This window comes from Ischnura elegans, chromosome 1 (assembly GCF_921293095.1).
Source record: "Ischnura elegans chromosome 1, ioIscEleg1.1, whole genome shotgun sequence".
Taxonomy (NCBI): Eukaryota; Metazoa; Arthropoda; class Insecta; order Odonata; family Coenagrionidae; genus Ischnura; species Ischnura elegans.
The window spans coordinates 13963852-13982283 of record NC_060246.1 but is presented as its reverse complement, the minus strand read 5'-3'; the positions used below and the strand labels follow the sequence as shown (position 1 = coordinate 13982283).

Here is an 18432-nt window from a genome sequence, read left to right as displayed (position 1 = left end):
ACATTTCATTTATATAGGATGAGTTATCAATGCCAATGCGCAGCGATAATCTTAAGACTAGTGTTATTTCTAAGAAGTTATGTAAGGCTATGCCAAGCAATGAAAACGGTAGTTTTTTGAGGAACAATTTTAGGCGAAATAAGACATCTTCAGATGCACCAAGGGTAATTTTTGTCCTTAGTTGAGCCTAGGCTATCATCAAGGCGTGTATTTAGTATCGAAGTCAAAAATTTATGGTCTACTCTTTGATGCATTTTTTTTCGCCACCTACCACAACGGATCTGAAATAATGTTGTTTCGAAACATCTTCATAGACATGATAGCCAATATCATTATCTATCCTATTCCATTATCACTACAATCTATCTTAAAGTCAACTCATTATCATCTGCTGTCTCAAAAAGGGGTATACTTTAGCCATTGTTTCAATTAGTTAATATGCTGCGAGGTCACATAATTGCTTATTCTCCTTCATCGAAGACTATTTCGATGTTAATGGCTCTATGGGTTGCGAGTTGGAACTTTCAATTAGCACTGCCGTTTTTGAAAAAGTAGGATGAAGATAAAATCTATTATTGCCAACGCGTCGTGACGATTCGATGGCCGCCGAAGCGTCGGCAATGATGGATATCCTGACTAACGCCACCTAAAGTAAGTAAGTTAAGAAAGATTTCGTGCTTTCCCGGCGAATGGACTTAAGGCCGTTTTACGCGGGGCACGGAATTGCGCAGGTTAAAGCTGCATTAATATCTAAAATGGTGTGGAATCGCGCGAATGCATGAACGAAATTAGAACGGGCTATTTTGCCGTCTCGCATCCACGCATTCTCGCGTGTGTTCTAGCAATTCACCGCTTTACACGACACAATTTTGATTGCACCTTCGCACGTACGTCAGATTGCGCAATTCCGTGTACCGTGTAAAACGGTCTATAGTGAAGAGTTCTCGGGATCGCCACCGGGTCAGGAACTCCATAACTGCCGACGTTTCGATGTCCAATTCGATTATCGTCCTCAGGGCTGTGAGAGTCGAGTGAGAATTTGCAGATTGGCTGTCGTCACCTGACCACCAGAGTGACTGTATATAAGTAAGTTAAAATTCTCACTCGACTCTCACAGCCCTGAGGATGATGACCGAGTCGGACATTGAAACGTCGGCAGTTATGGAGTTCCTGACCCCGTGGCGATCCCGAGAACTCTTCACTAGGTAAGTAAGTTGTTTACTTAGGCAGGTGCGCACTAGCGCGACCACGACCACAGCCACGACCACGACAGATCTCTGGCGCACACCTTCCGACCAGACCACGACCACACCCACGATAGCAAAACACACTCAACGTCCACTTGCTCAGTCGGTATGGTCGGGTCGGAGTGAAGTCGGAGTCAGTGCGCGGCGCGCCATTACAATATGTATAATTTCTGGCCGCAACGACCGCTGAGTCGGGGACGACCAAATTCAAAAATTTTGGTCGGACGATTCGGGTGCGACCAACGAGTCGCACTTGCCTAGTGCGCGTCGCTCCATTTGTTTCAATGCTATAACTGGTCGTGTGCCACAGGTCGTGGTCGTGGTCGCGATAGTACGCGCCTACCCTAGGTGGCGTTGTCCTTACCCGTTAGAAAACCCGACAGCGATTTCACGAAGAGTCGGGTCTGTGTCCATTTGGCTATGCCCTTCATGTGCTGGACCATCCCCTTGCTCATCACCACCCTGCCACCCTCTCAACCGTTTCTTCGAGTGCACGATCAATTCCACCTCCGAAGAACCCTATCCCCCCACCCCACACCACCCACCCTTCAGTCCCTTTCATATTTCATCCCTCTCCGGCTTTTCGGCCCCCCGCCCGCGGCCCTCGTGATGTCTCACTCCCATTCGGAATCTTTTGCCGCTGCGGCGCCCTGCCCTCCGTTCGCTCCACGGGGGACCCTCTCTCATGAGCGGAGAAAGAGAGAGAGTGGGCCCCTCTCGTATGTACATGTGGGTACAGCCTCATGTGGCAACCCACTTGCCCTCTTTCTACGCCCCCTGTGGCAAACGCGCATTCTTCAAACATCTCCTCTTCCTCCACGCGTCCATCCATTGCACGGGTCATCTTTTAGTCCACTCTGTATAGACTACTTCCACGGTGCAGTTACCAAGGTAATAATCTCACGAGTGGGTTCACGGTCACTGCAAACCAACTGGACACCTTGCTTTCTTGTCACTCTGGTATTATTCTCGTGGCTTTCGTGGTGTTTTGGACGCATACCTACCGCCCTGTGGATTTGTGATGTCAACACCTTGTTCCGTTAATCACGGTCTGAAATTCGCCTCAGGGGAAGATGGCTTGGTTGTGTAACTGGTGTAGCATACCTGACCGGAAATATGGAGATTCGGACTCGAATCCCGGATGTTTTCATGGCACATTTCATCCTTGGTGCATGTAACTGTTTACTCGTGCACATGACTGCACACAAAGTTAGTTTTTTCATCCAGTTCTCTGCATAATTAAAGAAGTCTTTCATTTTATGGACACCATGTTTGCAAATATCAATGTTGTCCTTGGTAACGAACAGCGATAACAATTATTATAATTTCTAGCAGCAAGAAAAGTTTTGGAGGTGACTCTGGAAACAGTAGTGATATTTTGTGCGGCATAAACATTAAAGGAAAAGATCACTTTTAGGGAAGAACCACTAAAATTTATCAGGGTTCAAACCCTAATGTCTTGCAAGGAATGGTATGTAGGTGGTTTAGCGGCTGTCTTACCTCACCGGAAATCGGAGTATCCAGGTTCAAATTCGGATAAAATAATTTGTTACACTAAATGTACTTATTTGATGCATATTCGCACCCGTGCGCATGGCTGCGTATAAAAATTCACTTGTTCGTGCTCTATTTTAAATGTTACTAGGATGGCAATGAATATCTGTTTAGCTTAATAACTCAATGGCTTCCAGCCCTCAACTAATGTTCTCCCACCCTCAGAGAATCTTAACTGTGCGGAACTTAACTTATTTTTAACCAGGCCAATTATCATAAACTCATTCCTTCAATCAAAGCATAATCCATGTATCAATTTTGAATTCCGTTTCGGAGGACTTAAGATATTCTCTGTGAAGGCTTTCGCGGGTTGATGTGAATAAAGATGCAGATCTTCCGGGTCCTACTCCTCATCGGTCCATATTCCAGTCCGGAAGAAATGTGTACAGAGAATATGCGGACTGTAGCCCAGAAGAGCTGCATCTTCCCTTGCGATAATTTTCATGTATCCTGAAGAACAACGGCACCTAGAGGTATCATCCTTGCTACTGATTAATTTATCCATCAAAAATATTGATCGACCGTTTGGGCAATTAAAAAATCAATCAACTTTTGTCGACGTTTCGAATTTATATGCGGGTATATTAATCATGAGGTCGAGAAGGAACATACTGCACTGGTTAATTTCCAGAGAAATTTGAGTTGTTCTCAATGAATGACCGTTCATTTTCTCATTTCCGCCCCTCGTAGCCATATAGCCTCATCCTTCCATTCTGGGCACACGAAGAAAATCCGCACTCCTTTTTTGCCCTAAGCATTATCGCAAATATGTTGTTGAAGCTTTCAACAGCGTAACCCACTCATGAGTTTTATTTTGGATCCCATCACAATAAGCCAATTGGTGGAGGGGTACGTAAATTCAACATGGACGCCTTTTGTCTGTGAAATAAATGCAAGTGCCATGAGAAGTAAACAGAAAAAGGCATTGCATAGGATATTTTAAATTCCCTTCATCTAAGAATATGCTTGCCCTGAAGATTCATTCTTTGCATCAAGGTCGCTCGTATAAATTGAACAATATTAGATGCTGACCTCGCTACCACCCAGTGTATTTAGATATATGGCTACGGGTCATTCAGAAGAAACAGGTCGATGCATCACCAAAATATTTCACTGGATTACAGAAGACGACGATAGGAGTTACGTAACTACTTACATATTTTCACAATCACCAGCAGAAAGTTGTCTGGGCGGACATGAGTTGATGAATTTACGCCATTGGTGTTAGCCAACAGGCGCCCTTTTTGAGTTCTCAGCTTTATAGTTAATTTAATTATAATTAATACGCAAAGTTAAGTTAATTTTTGTGATTCAAGTTCAGTTGTCATGATCAAGGCTTTAACCCTTCCGACTCACCCCTTTCCTCCCTCCCTACACCCCCATCAGCTCACCCGCCCGCTCTAAGGGGTGCCCAACAAGATTTACGCTTTACTTGCCCACGTCTCCCCGGACACCCGCATATTATTATTATAATTAATAACCGAAACGGGTGCAAGAAATATGGCTCTATCTATCCACCCTATTGCTTGTTGGTGTCCCGACCAAAAAACCTCATTGTGGTTGGACGGTGCGTGCCACGCGGGTCCACGGGGGTCGCCGACGCGGAAAAAGGGATCGCCAACCGACCGACAACGGAGGCGATATTTCTCGGCCAATTTTCCGTAGTCAAACGCGAAAACAGTTGAAGTCCACGATGTTCATTCATTTGTTTTGGCTTTTCGCTGCGTTGCCAGATTCTTCGACCGACTTTGCCATTTTGCTCAACACTTAGCATATCCGTTCGTGTTAAGTGGCTATTTGGAACTCTGAAGTGTTTGTTTAATTATAAATGAGAAAGCTTTTGAACCACCCAAAATCTTACTTTTATTTCAACTTGCTTTCACGGCTCTGCATCATCATTGTGACCACGGCTCACTTCTCACTCAATAGGCCATTTATATAGTCTGCATGGTGGCTAATAAATAGGAATGATTTTTTCGTTTGTTTTTTGTGTGAGTAATTGTTAGCTTCTTCTTTGATCATTATTCTTCCTTTCGTTCTGTGCTGGCCCCAAGTTATGGTTGCAAGTGTGGCAATATGATCTAAGGTTTTAAGGTGGAGTTTGTCATTCATGGAAAGGTTACATTGCCGGTTGAGGTAGGTTAATTAGGAAAGTAGAGGGAGTGGGTTTAACGGATGTTGGCTAAAATGTATTGGGGATGAAGGGATATTTGGTCACTCAATATTCCATGGATGGGATGGGTGAAAGCCTAAAAATTTATACAAATTAAGATATTCTGTCTTCTTCTTCCTTTTCATAATAATAAATCCTCTTTTCAATGCGCATATCAGCCGACCATTGATTTATATTATAAGCACGCGTAATTAAAATAATTTGCCAGTAATAAATTTCTGCTGTCTGTGTTTCAATAAAGAATTTCGGTTTATTATATAAGAACCACTCCCAATGTTGATTTAGCCTCGTTTCAAAGATTCGTCACGTCTGGACAACATTAATGTCGTCACAAGTGTCGCACTTCTTTTCTGTACACAGGAGTTTTTAATTTTCTACTAAGAGTTCTGTTTTTTTCCAAAATATTTCCGATGCTGACAATTGTTAAAAAGGGCACTTTGTATCTGCCTTTGTAAAGTTTTTTATGTGGTTTTTACACAAATACAGGGTGCCCTACATTCTTGTTCGTAAAGTCTCTGCACTATCAGTTTTCCTGGATGTACACAATTACTTATACCACTTATATTTTATATCAGAGCGCGACCCGGGTTTCAATGAAGTATCATAATCTTCAGGCGTAAATTAATTTGCGCCTGAAGATGATGATAATTTATTGAAACCCGGGTAGCGCTCTGATATAAAAAATAAGTGGTATAAGTAATTGTGTACATCCAGATGTATTCAACGGTGTTTGGCGAGATGTTGTGGAGCATATTGCAGTTATAAATGAAAGTGAAAAAAACTTTGTGAATGTCCACAGTATGTATCATCTATCTGTATGCTATCATCAGGTACCTGATGTATCAGTACCTGATGTTAGCGATGAATCGCTGAAACGCGTCGTACTTGAATAAATACTGTGGACATTCACAAAGTTTTTTCACTTTCATTTATAAGTGTATATCCAGGACAACTTATAATGGAATGCCACAAAGTAAAGCAAGAGTTAGTGAATTTTGTACTCTGCACTATAATTTCATTGAAAACGTTTTCGAGTGGTAAAAAAATGACACATATTTTGCTTTTCGCTGAATCTATTGTTGGCTGACCCGAAGAAACTATGCTTTCAATTCTTTGGTCGCAATCCATTTAGAATGAATGGTGTGTTTTCTGAAAAAGCAGTGACAAAAATATGGCCTTTCATAAGCAATGATTACTTAAAAGGGACTCGTTGTCTAATCTCAATCATTTTTAGTCTTGGTTTCTTCATTAACTTTGTGTAACTTAAGTCATTTTTAGCAATATCGTTAATGCTACTGAGGAAATAGTGAAAGTTATATAAATCAGGCTCGGGAAATATGTTGAGATCTGCCGTAGAACTGACCTCGCATGGGGATAAACAAGTTTAGTATTTTATCACTGGAGGCTTAAGCTGGAGTGAGTTTATCTGTGAAAAAACTCGCCGATACATAGGATGTACTAAGCGCTTTCTCACTTTAAAATATATAACCCTATTCCTTCTCTCAATTCACCTCTCACAGCCCCAACTAGCAATTCTTGGCATTTCCGCACTACGGAAGGTACTGGGAGTGGAATGATCAACCTTCATTTGTTTTCACTTCTTCCCTTTTTCACTCCCTCCTCTGGCAGCACTGTCCATTTTTTCCCCTTCAACTGTTTATGCTCGCCCTTAGCTCCCCTCGCAAAATCCCTCCCGGAGGTTTTTCTGCGGGATATAACGTCGAGGAAAAACGGGCCAGATGGGCTTGGGAATCTTGTCTCAATTCTCCCGTGGACGTTCGTCAACTTTTCTTGTGGCCGGGAGGAGGAAGAGTCCGAATATAGGGAGAAAACATGGCAGAGTTTGTTTCCAGCGGCGCGTGTACGTATATATTTTATGCATAAATTGCCCATCAATTTTAAGTGGTTTCTTCCGTGAGACGTGGAAATTTGCTCGGCCTTTTTGCAATAGGAGCAGCAGCGGCTCACCTTGCCCTGACCCCAGGTCGCCCCTTTCCCCTTGATGGATTGACCCCCGAGCGCACGAATGCGTCCATTATATGTCCATGGGGGCGATTGTTACTTGTTTATTTCGGGAAGAAAGCGAGAGTTGACGGACAAATAAATCTTTGTAGGAATTTAGACTTCGAACGTTTTTTTCGTCCTTGCTTCACCCTTAAAGGCGAAATGGATATCCTCTATCATATTCTGAGCGAGGTATTCTTTAGAAAGTTACTATTTTATTTGGAAAGGGTGTTAGGAGGAATATCTCCTGTATTTTTTTCTGGAACCACCCAGTTATCCACAAGGGATCCAATTTACTCACAGCCTGAGAAGTAGAGGTTTATGTAGTCATCTTGAAGTACGAACAGTGAACGAAACAATGCTGCTCTTCTCCTCCAAAGAGTCAGGGGTCTAAGTCAGTGTATTCTGAGGGGCACTTAGATTTATATTTATTTTTAACCATAAAAATTGAGTGGAAAAGGTAAAAAAAAACTAAATCCGTTTTAAGATCAAGGAAATCTAATCCGTGCCATCAAAGAAGTCGCGGATTCTTCGGATCTTTTCTCATTCTCGTAAACCAAGTGACTATTTTAGATATCACTACTTTTTCAATATCTATGCCCTGAAAACCTGGGAAACCGTATTAATACCATAAACTTCCCTTTTACCCTTGTATATAGGGACTAGTAGTATTCAAGAGGAGGTCAACGGGGCCTCAGTCCCCCTCGCGAAATGACAAAAATAGAGATGAAATCTGCACGACATTCTGAATTAGCTTGATGAACCATGCGCTATGAAATAGCCCCAGGTTGCAGTGGTACTACGTCATACATGATATTATTAATTTAAATATAGATGTTCATTTAAGTATAAAAAGGTCATGGGGAACCACATAACCCGTGCAATTATGATCCATATACGCCTTTACCTTGCTAGGTTCTCTCATCCACCACCTTATCCACCGTTCATATCTTTATTGACTTTTATTCTCTGAACCTTGTCCTCCACTTTCTTATTTGCTGGTGCATCAGCATATTCTGGCGCATGGCAGTAAGCTGGAGCGTTAGAATGTGAATGCCGATTGCATTTTGTATAGTGAACACTTTTACATGAAATAGGGTGGTTTCCTATTATTTTTCATAGCCTAAATCGAAAGATTATTACTCCTGGAGTAGGCATTTCAAGCTCTTGGATTTTCGAATGATGATATCTATTTTTCGCTATTAAACGAAAAGTGAAAATTTTCAAGCGCGCGAAAACGCGACGGCTAAGTATGAATGCTGGGAAAAGTCCGTGTGACGTATTTCTGGTTCCAGATGTCGCCGTGTAAGGTGACCTTGAGGCGAGGCTTTGAGCGCTGATACGACGCAGGCTGCTAGCAGGTAGCAGAGTACCCTGCTAGCAGGTAGCGCCTGGCTTAAATAAGGACTATTATTACCCTATCAAGCGAAGGAAACGTTCCGAACTTAAGTTATTTTTAATGGGTGGTTATTAAGAGATGTTTCCCTGAGCTCTGTGACTCATGCATGCATTGGTAATCTCAGACAATGTAAAACTCCTATCTACTCGTATAAAAACTAGGTCCCTGTGACGTCACGTGGAGTGGAATAGCATGGGCGAAAATCTGGCCTTTTTCAAATGCGGTTAAAATTTACCATTGCCCTTCGTCTAAACTGAAATGTCTAAAACCAAATAATTTGTATATTATGAATACACTAATGGTGGGTAAGGAATCACCATCAATGCATTTCGTTTTCTTTGATGAGGGAAACTACCCCATTGGCTTAGTCCGAATGTTCTGATTCCCCAGAATCCAACGTGAAGGGCTGAGAGACTGTCTCCGAACGCATCGCGGACATTAACATCCACTCCTCACCCAGACATCAGCCAGACTCAAATCATCTCGGGTTCGGACGTATCAGAGTGGGAAATGCGAGGCAAGGTGCGGAGAGAATCGAAAATGAGTAGACTGGATCTCCCTTTCATTCCCGAGGCCCTCATTGTCCCCATTTCATTTCGATCATTTAAGTTCCTTTTTCTCCCGATTGGAGCCACTATTTCGATTCGAGAAACCATCTCCCTTTCACGAACCATTGGTATACCCTAGCTGTCTCTCAACCGATGCCTTTATTCACCTTGAAGTTCTTTCCTGATGGGTGATTCTTCACGCTCGTGTTTAACAACATCGTCTCCCTCTGTGTTGTAAATCATAGACTCTCTCGGCCATATATTTCGTGCATTTCTCGTGAATTATATTAACACCTTCCCAATTTCTTGTTGAGGAGGTGTCTCTGAATTCATCTAATCTTGGCGTAATGAAACCCTAAAGAATTCAGGGAAATTTTTGTCCAGGGACGGAAAAACTGATTCTCTTCAAAATGACGCTATGGTTGTTGGAACTTGACTGTCATCAATTAGAAGTTTATGGAACCATATTTGTTTGTGCTGACTATGATTATTATTTCGTTCCACCCAGCAGCGGTGAAATCAGTTGTTTTTATCGATTCCTTCTCCATATGTTGAGATACGGTGTAAAATTGAAAGAAGGTTTACATTAACAATTAAGCAATTGGAAATGGAAGCTCTGTTGAAAATATCATTAAGGTAAAAGTTGGTGGCAATTTTCCATTAACGCTTCATTTCACGATCGTTGAAATCACATTTTTTGGTGAAGTTAAAAGGAATTACTTGTGGAAAAAAATTGTTAATTTTTTTCCTCAAGTAATTAACTTATTCGTTTGCTGCCGATGGGGCCAGCTTATATGTGCATAATCATTATCCTTACCATAAAAGGTTATATTTTTTTGCAATATCCATCTCCTTAGAGTGGTACTTAGTGCCTATTGATTCAAAACCGTTACAAATTTGGTGTTATTCGGTTTTTCTTCATAAACTAAGCATTATCAAAGAACCCCACCAAAGAATACCCCTCTATTCCATAGAAGTAGGGCCTTCATACTTCGTTATTACATCGTTTATCGAGTTTATAATATTATATACAGTTTTACGTTGTTGCTACGCTAAGGATTTTGTTTGTAAAAAACAAACATGCATTGTAGCTTTGACGCCAATACAGTGGACATCGCTGTCAGATTTGCATTTCAAGTTGAGTTTGGTGTTCTTATGGGCTTATATTTTTAATTAAATCTTAGAACCCCTAGAAGCCTACCACGTCAATGAGTCAATCAGTGGCGTAGCCTGGGGAGTCCTGGGGGTCCGGACCCCCCCGAAATTCAAAGGCACAATTATTTTCCTTAATAAAAGAAAACAAATTATTGAAAAATCATGAATTTACAAAGTATTTTTTTTAACAAATGAAGTTTTTTCGATTGTGAAAAGTGTTAAAATTAGTTTAAAACCCATTACTTAGTACCCTACTTTTCAAAAATTTTCCCCCCTGGTTTTGGATCCCCCCCCCCCCGAACGAAATTCCTGGCTACGCCATTGGAGACAATGATTAGGTATTGAATAAAACTTTCTAGATCACGTTGTGCCTTGTAGTTTCTACTTCTATCGCATTGTATAATTAGTGAAAGTATTCCCTAGTCTTCCCAGCTGGCGAGTACCCATATCCCTCAAATGGTATCGTAACCACCCTCCCCCTCCCCTCTCCCAGCAAACACCCTCTTGCCTCCCTCAGTGTCACCCTTTCACTCCATCAATTATATTGTCTCTCCGCGAACTGAACTGTGACGTCCTTTCCGCCATCAGATGACCCGAGCGGCGGTCCGGAGGCCCCATCGCCCGCGCGGCCGCAGTCCCGAGGGCCCCAGCGCCCCCACGCCTGCAAGAAGAGGCCCGAGGACGCCAGCCACCTCGACGCCAGCCCTGGTGAGTGCACGAAGCCATTGCCCACCGACATTTCTTAAAGTTATCTCAAAGCCGTCAAGGCGATGCATGCCCAGTTCGAGGTGTCATTTTGGTAGCAGCGGTTGTGAGGGAGTTGGATAAACATGTTTTTCGTGGCAACCGCGTAATAACCGTCGCTGATCCTATACATCATCCGCCGCAATTACACCGGAGGTGAAAATTTTCCATGATTGGGAAACAATTTGCGTTTACGTTGCATTCGACCAGGATCCTAGCCTTCTCGAAATTGTGGGCATCGCCATATAGTTTAATCACCGTCTAATCCACGATTGAGCCATGCAAATTATCCTGGAACGTGGTCTGACGTGGTTTTCAAACTCAGAATTGTGGTACCATACGCACGACCATGTTACTTTGTGGCATGGCTTGTTTGGCAGCAACATACCACAGTGTCCTCGAAAGCCACTAAAAATTCAGGATATCACTGGTCTTACCTCTACGCTCACTTAGCACCGGAGAAACTTTATTTTGCTGTGGAAATTGTGTGCTGCGTACGCATAGAGATGCGTAATTATTAGAGATGGACGGATCCAGGATTATTTTCGGATCCGGATTCGAATCGGATCCTTGATTTTCGGAGCCGGGTCTTTAGGATCGGCTATTTTCGGATCCAAATGCATTTTCAAATTCCTGCTGTTAAACGAAGTAATTATTCAAGTTTATTCTGGGTACGTGCAATTGAAGGAATACTTTTTAGATTTCCATACACATTTTAATGTTTTTATAAATTATGGGCTTTAAATTTTTTTTAACATCTTTACATGCTCAGGACCTGAACTGTTACGCTTGGGTTTGCAAATGAAAATAGGAAAAATCTTCGGATAAACCACTGACCAGTGGCGTAGGACAAGAATTGCATGCGACGGCACATTTGAAGAGAGAATCGGAACTCTTTCCACCCTTATGCATTGTTGTTGCATTCACTGAAGCTATTATTAAAAATTTCGGATCTAGATCCGATATCTTCCACGACTATTGATCCGATGTATCCGATGAAGGGCAATATCCGCGGATATTTGGATTCGAGGTATCCGATCCGACCATCCCCAGTAAATATGTAGAAACTTTGGAGCAGGAAAAAAATCACTTTGAAACTAATATTGACCAGGTGAAACAACTTTGAATTCCACCTAGCCCGTCGCAGTATCATAATAAAAAATCACGTAATAATACCAACGAAATTAGACAAACATTACGCACAGGGCCCGAGAAAAAAGGAAAAATTTAGAAAAGCTTTGCAAAAAAGGTAGTGTTTATCTAAATAAATCTTGTAATAAAAAACGGCTAAGGCCATTAGAAAGAACGAGTTGCAATTAAGTAAAGTGCGTCACAAAAGGCATTCTAAGTCAAAACCGGCCGCGGAAATAAAGTATATTGAAAAGTAATACTACTGAAGACATCCTATTTGCTACCCACAACCTGTGGAAGAAACTCGTGACATCTTCAGATGCCACCCGCAATGAACGTGTTAAAACATCTCGCTGTTTCTGGCTCGCGCTCTTACCGAAACACTACCATTTGGAGTGGTGAGTAATAGAGAGAAAAAAATCGAAGCTCATTTCTCTGTAGCATGGGAATGTCTTCATTTCATCTTCAACAGAAAATCCCAGATTTAGCACTGTCAATTAGATGAACCTGTTCTAACCCTGGGGAGGCTATCGAGGCTTTCTCAGCGACGCCCCCATTCCCTCAATATTTCATAAAATGCTGCCTTTTTATGTTCATGACTCTTTGGAGTCGGCCTCCGAAGAGTATCCAATTGCGGTCGAAAGACTTGTGATTTCACTGCTGCGAGCGGTTGTCCGTGGCTGATTCGCGGAAGTTCTATTGGCTTGCATGCATTGCTAGTTGGTTATTTGATCCTCTACATTATGCATGCTTGATGTCAAGATGACATTGTAAATGGGACACGCATGGGGCAAAAATCATTTATTTTTGCTCAGTTCTACATCAACCCTTCGCTTGCAACGGCGCTGTTACTGAGCGTGGATAGACGGATGCGAAATCACTCTGTGACAATGAGTGCTACATTACTATTCCGCGGAAAACCTTTGGATGCCTCTATATAACCACATATTTTTGGAGGCAACCGCGTAATAACCACCGCTGATCCTATACAGCATCCGCCGCAATTACACCGGAGGTGAAAATTTTCCCTGATTGGGGCACAATTTGCCTTTACGTAGTATTCGACCAGGATCCTAGCCTTCTCGAAATTGTAGGCGTCGCCGTATAGTTTAATCACCGTCTAGTCCACGATTGTGTCCTAAAATTGATCCTGGAACGTGGTCTGACCTTCGATTTTCGAACTCAGAATTGTGGTACCATACGCACGACCATGTTTTTTGTGGCATGGACTGTTTGGCAGCAACAAACCACAGTGTCCTCAAAAGCCACTAAAATTTCCTTTTGTAAAGGGGTTTCATGATTGTGAGCTAAATAGCAGAATTTTCATGTCTCTTATTACCTTGAAAAATAAACTTTATCAGTCCTCAAAGCCTTAAATATTGATTAATTTGGCCAAGGTTCACTACGGAATATTATTGACAATGTTTTCGGTAGAGTACCTTATGATGGCGTTAATAGAAATCCCATTCCTCGAGTTGTTGGCGATTACACGTATGGATCGATTATGTGACGATGCGTGGTATAGTTTGAGACGGCGTGCGTTTCGATTAGGGTGCAAAGCCTTCTCAGTGTGGGGGTGGGTTGCATTTAAGATTGGCGGAAACAAATGAATGTCGTCAGACGTGTTCAGGTGAGTGCTTTCGATGACGAATCTCCGCCATTCGTCCAGTGTTCCCCTCATCATGTCCTCACCGACTTCACTTCCGACCCCCCCTCCGTGTTCTCATCCCCCAACACATTTCCACCCCTCCCCTCTACCAAGTAGCATGTCGTTTTCTTCACTCATTTCATGAATCAACCCTGGCGAAGGTTTATTGGGATAGATGAGGGTAGAGCTCACCCCAGACTAACATTCTGGAGTGAAATTAACTCCCTTCCAGGTCAATAGGGTGGTTTCCTATTATTTTTTAATTGCCTAAATTGAAAGATTATTACTCCTGGAGTACGTATTTCACGCTTTTAGATTTTTTAATGACGATTTCTATTTTTCGCGATTAAATGAAAAGTGAAAATTTTCAAGCGCGCGAAAACGCGACGGCTAAGTAGGAATGCTGGGAAAACCGCAGTGAAGTCATTCTGGTTCCCGCTGCCGCCGTGTGAGGTGACCTTGAGGAGAGGCTTTGAGCGCTGATACGACGCAGGATGCTAGCAGGTAGCAGAGTACCCTGCTAGGAGGTAGCGCTAGGCTTAAATAAGGATTATTAAGAACAAAGAAAACTTTCCGACCTTAGGCAGTTTTAATATGTAATTATTAAGACATGTTTCCCTGAGCCCGTGCCTCATGCATGTATTGGTAATCTCAGACGATGTAAAACTCCTATCTACTCGTATAGAAACTAGGTCCCTGTGACGTCACGTGGAGTGGCATCGCATGGGTGCCAATCTGGACTTTTTAAAATGCGGTTAAAATTGACCATTGCCATTCGTTTAAACTGGGATTTCTAAAACCAAATAATTTGTGTATTATGAATACACTAATGGTGGGTAAGGAATCGCAATCAATACATTTCCTTTTCTGTGATGAAGTAAACTACCATATTGGGTGACCTTTTCTTTTCCCAACATCACCTCGCCCTTCGAGGATTGGTTTTTGGTTGCCCGCTTAAGCTTTACCAAGGATTTGAACCCGTGACCCTTGGGTCCACTCACCCAAAGCGCTCTACCCACTTGGCCTCCATTTTCCCCCTGATATCGTGTGCAGAATTATTTTTTGGGGGCTGATCAATCTAGATCAGGTTAGGTAATTTTAATTGGCACTCTTTATTTGGGGTGGGCTGAAAAATGAATTATTGTTTTCAGGATCAAATTTGCCCTTTGCGGGAAAGAGTTGCCGACTTATTATATGTAAAAATGTGAAGTGATGCCTCACGCAGCCACAAATTATGCTTTGCATACGCTCGCAATTTGTCGATTATTCTCTCCCATCGTAAAACCATTAAATTCTTTAGGTAAACTTTAAAATTCCTCATGAAAACCTTGAATGTTATATGTATCATTGCGTTTCGGTGATAGAGCAAAATGTTCAACTTTAGGGCTAAGACGATAGTGGTTAACAGTATCTGATTTTGAAAAATTATTTTGATCTGATATCCTGATGTAATTGGGCAACTGTCCGCATATGGCAAATTAGCTCTAAAAAATAAGTCATTTTTCTCGTCCCACCCTGCTCTCCATGATATTTCATGATTAAAAGAAGAAAAGGAAATAAAAGTGTGGGTACTCGTGGACAGATCTGAACTGCTACGATAGCTCTTAGCGTAGGGTGGAAGACAGCTTTAACTTTAAAAATTTCCTAAATTCAGGGGGAAGGGGGGCGTGATCCGGACCTCCTCTGCCCCCCTCCCCTTATTCGCCTCCACCTCACACGCATTCTTATTTTTAGCCCCCTTCTCGCAAGAAACGAACCTTCTCCCGAAATTGAAAAAAAATCCTCCTCAGTTCTTACGGGGGTGCTTTCACTCGCAGAGACTATTTATGTAATAGTGTTCCCAGAATGTTCTGCAAAGGATAATAATACCCGCGGCGACTCACGAGGATTGGATAACTGCGGAAGTTGAGATTTCCCTTCGTTGGAATCGTCGCGTACCCTTTTGCCCTGGTAAGGCCTTCTTTTTAACTTGGGGCAAATATTGACCCAGCAGTCATTTCGCCATCTTCTCAGTGTGCCTGTTTTCTTTTCGGCAAAGAGCTGAGAGTTTCTTTTTTTTAAATCCGGTTTGCTATTTTTCCTCATAAACGTTTCATTTTCTTAAAACTACTTCTTCTTGATGATAAAGCTTGAAAATGGTTTATAAAGATGATTTAAATTAAAAGTTTTCCTGGATATCACACAATTACATTATAATAGAGTTAGTGATCTTTTTAAACGATATAGATGGCCTTGAAGGACTGTCTTATAACATACATGTATAGATACCTTGAGAAGCAACTGTATGTTTCCACTTTCATTAAAGCTCTCTCTCTCTCTCGACCAACCAAGGTTTGCACTACTAATGTCTTGATGGTTCCAAATCTGACATGGATATACTTAAATCAAATTCTACAAAGTTAAGCAGTTTTACGCTTTTAGAGTTGTACTTAAATTTTGGTCAGCCAGCTCGCACGCCATTTTGAATTTCTTGAAAGGGAGGATTTTCACAATTTCAACGTTTGCCGTATTGGCAGGGAATTATTCAAAGAAGCCAATAATAGTTATGCATTCTCGTCAGAATATTAGGTGTGAATAATATTTTGTATAATACTGCATAGGTACATATATTTGTCAATATGTATCCAAATTTTAACTGTAATTGAATTAATTACTTATTGATGAAACTTTTTTCAGGGAGGATGAATTCTACAATTAAGTTCCCTTTTTTGCCATTTTATGATTCGCTTCTACTTAACCTTTGCATTCAAAAGCGTTTATTTATTCCTGCTCTATCTAGTGTTTTTAACTATATTTTGAATTCGCTGATCGATACCGTTCATTTTTAACGGGAAGGGAAGGAGTAAGAATTTTATTCTTCCTTTGTCATGTGTATACCCTTTTCCTCGGCATCGAAATGGTGCTGAGTACATTACTTCAGATTCACGGCTGTGTTGAAAGGAATGGTGTCTCGCTACTAAACAGAATATTGATAGTAACTTTCAAATACTCAAAAAGAAAAATATTTACTAGGATCTGAACCCCGATCTCACGGTCTTCAAGTTTTAGTCCACGTTAAGGCAAATAATTATTTCTCTGTTGGATTTTCGCACTTTAATTCACTTTGAGTTAACTCTACAAGGGCATGCCGCTAGCTATTCTTGGATCCCTACTAACATAGCCTTGCATAGTTTAACATAACCCATTGTTATTGATATGCAATCCAAATACATCTTTCAAAAGGTCGACTTCGAAGAATCCGAAATATGTTTAAAAAAACTTTCCTGAAATTCATTAGCAGTGGCGCCGACTCCGGGCCTTACGGGGCCCGAGCCCCCTCAAAAATTTGTTATGGGTGTAAGGAAAAAATGTGTCAGGCTTTTCGCTTTTCCCCGGAGTGTCCAGATATCGAGATTCGAGTTATCAGGGTTCTAATGTTGATGATATGACTCTTCTAAAATGCTTAAGAAACTTAAAACTCACTACTTATAAAATTACCCGGCGTAAGTACCCTGATTTGGGCCCCCCCAATATTTTTGTAAGTCAGCTTCCCTGTTCATTAGAAAGGTATTTATCCTGGATGTATCGTATTAGTGTATCAATAACGGTGGAAAATAGTAGTAAGTAAGTATATAGAGATGAAATTAGTTTCTCAAGTGGTAATCTTCCATTTATGCATCGCGTTTGCTCTAAAATCCCGTGAATACATGTCCCCAACCATATTTTTCCGCCATTTGAAGGATTGTGCCTTCAGCGCCTTTTATCTTAATCGCATCAATTACTTCTTCTGTTCTCAACGAGGGCGAGTGTTTTCGGGACCATTGTTCCAAGTGCTTCCATTCATTTATTCTTTCTTTCTGCCTTTTCACGCTTCTCTCTCCGTGGCGAGATCCGTGAATACTCGCGCACACTTGACTGTCGCCGAAGGGATTCGAACGGCGCCGAAATGAATCTCCCTTTGTCTTTTGCGCATTATGCCGCGCGTTTGTTTTTTCGCGTCGAGTATATGCTTTGACCGCGTTGTGGGGTTCTTTTTTTTATTTTCGAGGTGTTGTTTTTTTGATTGCCGCATAATGGTTGGAGAGGAGGGGATGGGGAAGCAGGGATATGGGGAGGGGGGTCTCCCCCTTCTCCCGATAGCACGTACTGGCGCTCTGAGTGGCCGACCTCCGTTCCACCCCAGGCGCGATCAACCGCGCGAACACTGCCACCACAATGAACATCCGTGCAGAGACCCCTACCCTCCCCCCCTGTTTTTTCTTCCCTCCACACGCACACATTACACCCTCCCTCACCCCTTCTCGCGAAGACCCCTTCTTTCCACCCCCAATTCCTCTCGCCTGGGCTAATGCACCCCTCAACCCCCTCGTTAAATCTCCAGCAATTCCTCCTTCCATCTTGTGCACAATCCATTGTTTTTACCCTCCCGGCAAAATATTAACTCTCCACACTTCACACCCGGATAGCTAAGGCATGTTTTCTTTTTTTCCACGGAATCTGATCCCTCGCTCGCGCCTGCGAAACCCTCACGCAATGTAATGTCATCGCTAATGGAGTTGCGTTTGAGCTGGAAAAGAGCATTGAGGCCGTTTTTGTGTAATTAGTGACTGCTGCTATACTTGAAATGTGATTGCATGGAAATATTTGTTGCTCATTCCATGAAATGAAGAAGTATGTAAATTAATCAGTGCGAACTGATAAGAATGTAAAAGCCGATAGGTCAGCATGATTATTTGAAAACAAATTCGAGTTTTATATGCCACCTTAAGACATATTTTTGATATAGAAATGACAAAATTGGTAATTTAAAAGTATTTTATTTAGTTGTATTGGTTCAAGAATACTGTGCC

General features: G+C 41.9%; 1 protein-coding gene across 1 annotated transcript in view; it reads left to right on the top strand.

Annotated features, from left to right (window-relative positions):
• Nucleotides 1-18432, top strand: part of LOC124154376 (zinc finger protein 423) — a 721523-nt gene that overhangs the window by 104735 nt on the left and 598356 nt on the right. Inside the window, exon 2 of the mRNA XM_046528063.1 lies at nucleotides 10669-10788. Coding sequence (XP_046384019.1) covers nucleotides 10669-10788 — 120 coding nt within the window. The remainder of the gene's footprint in view (nucleotides 1-10668; nucleotides 10789-18432) is intronic.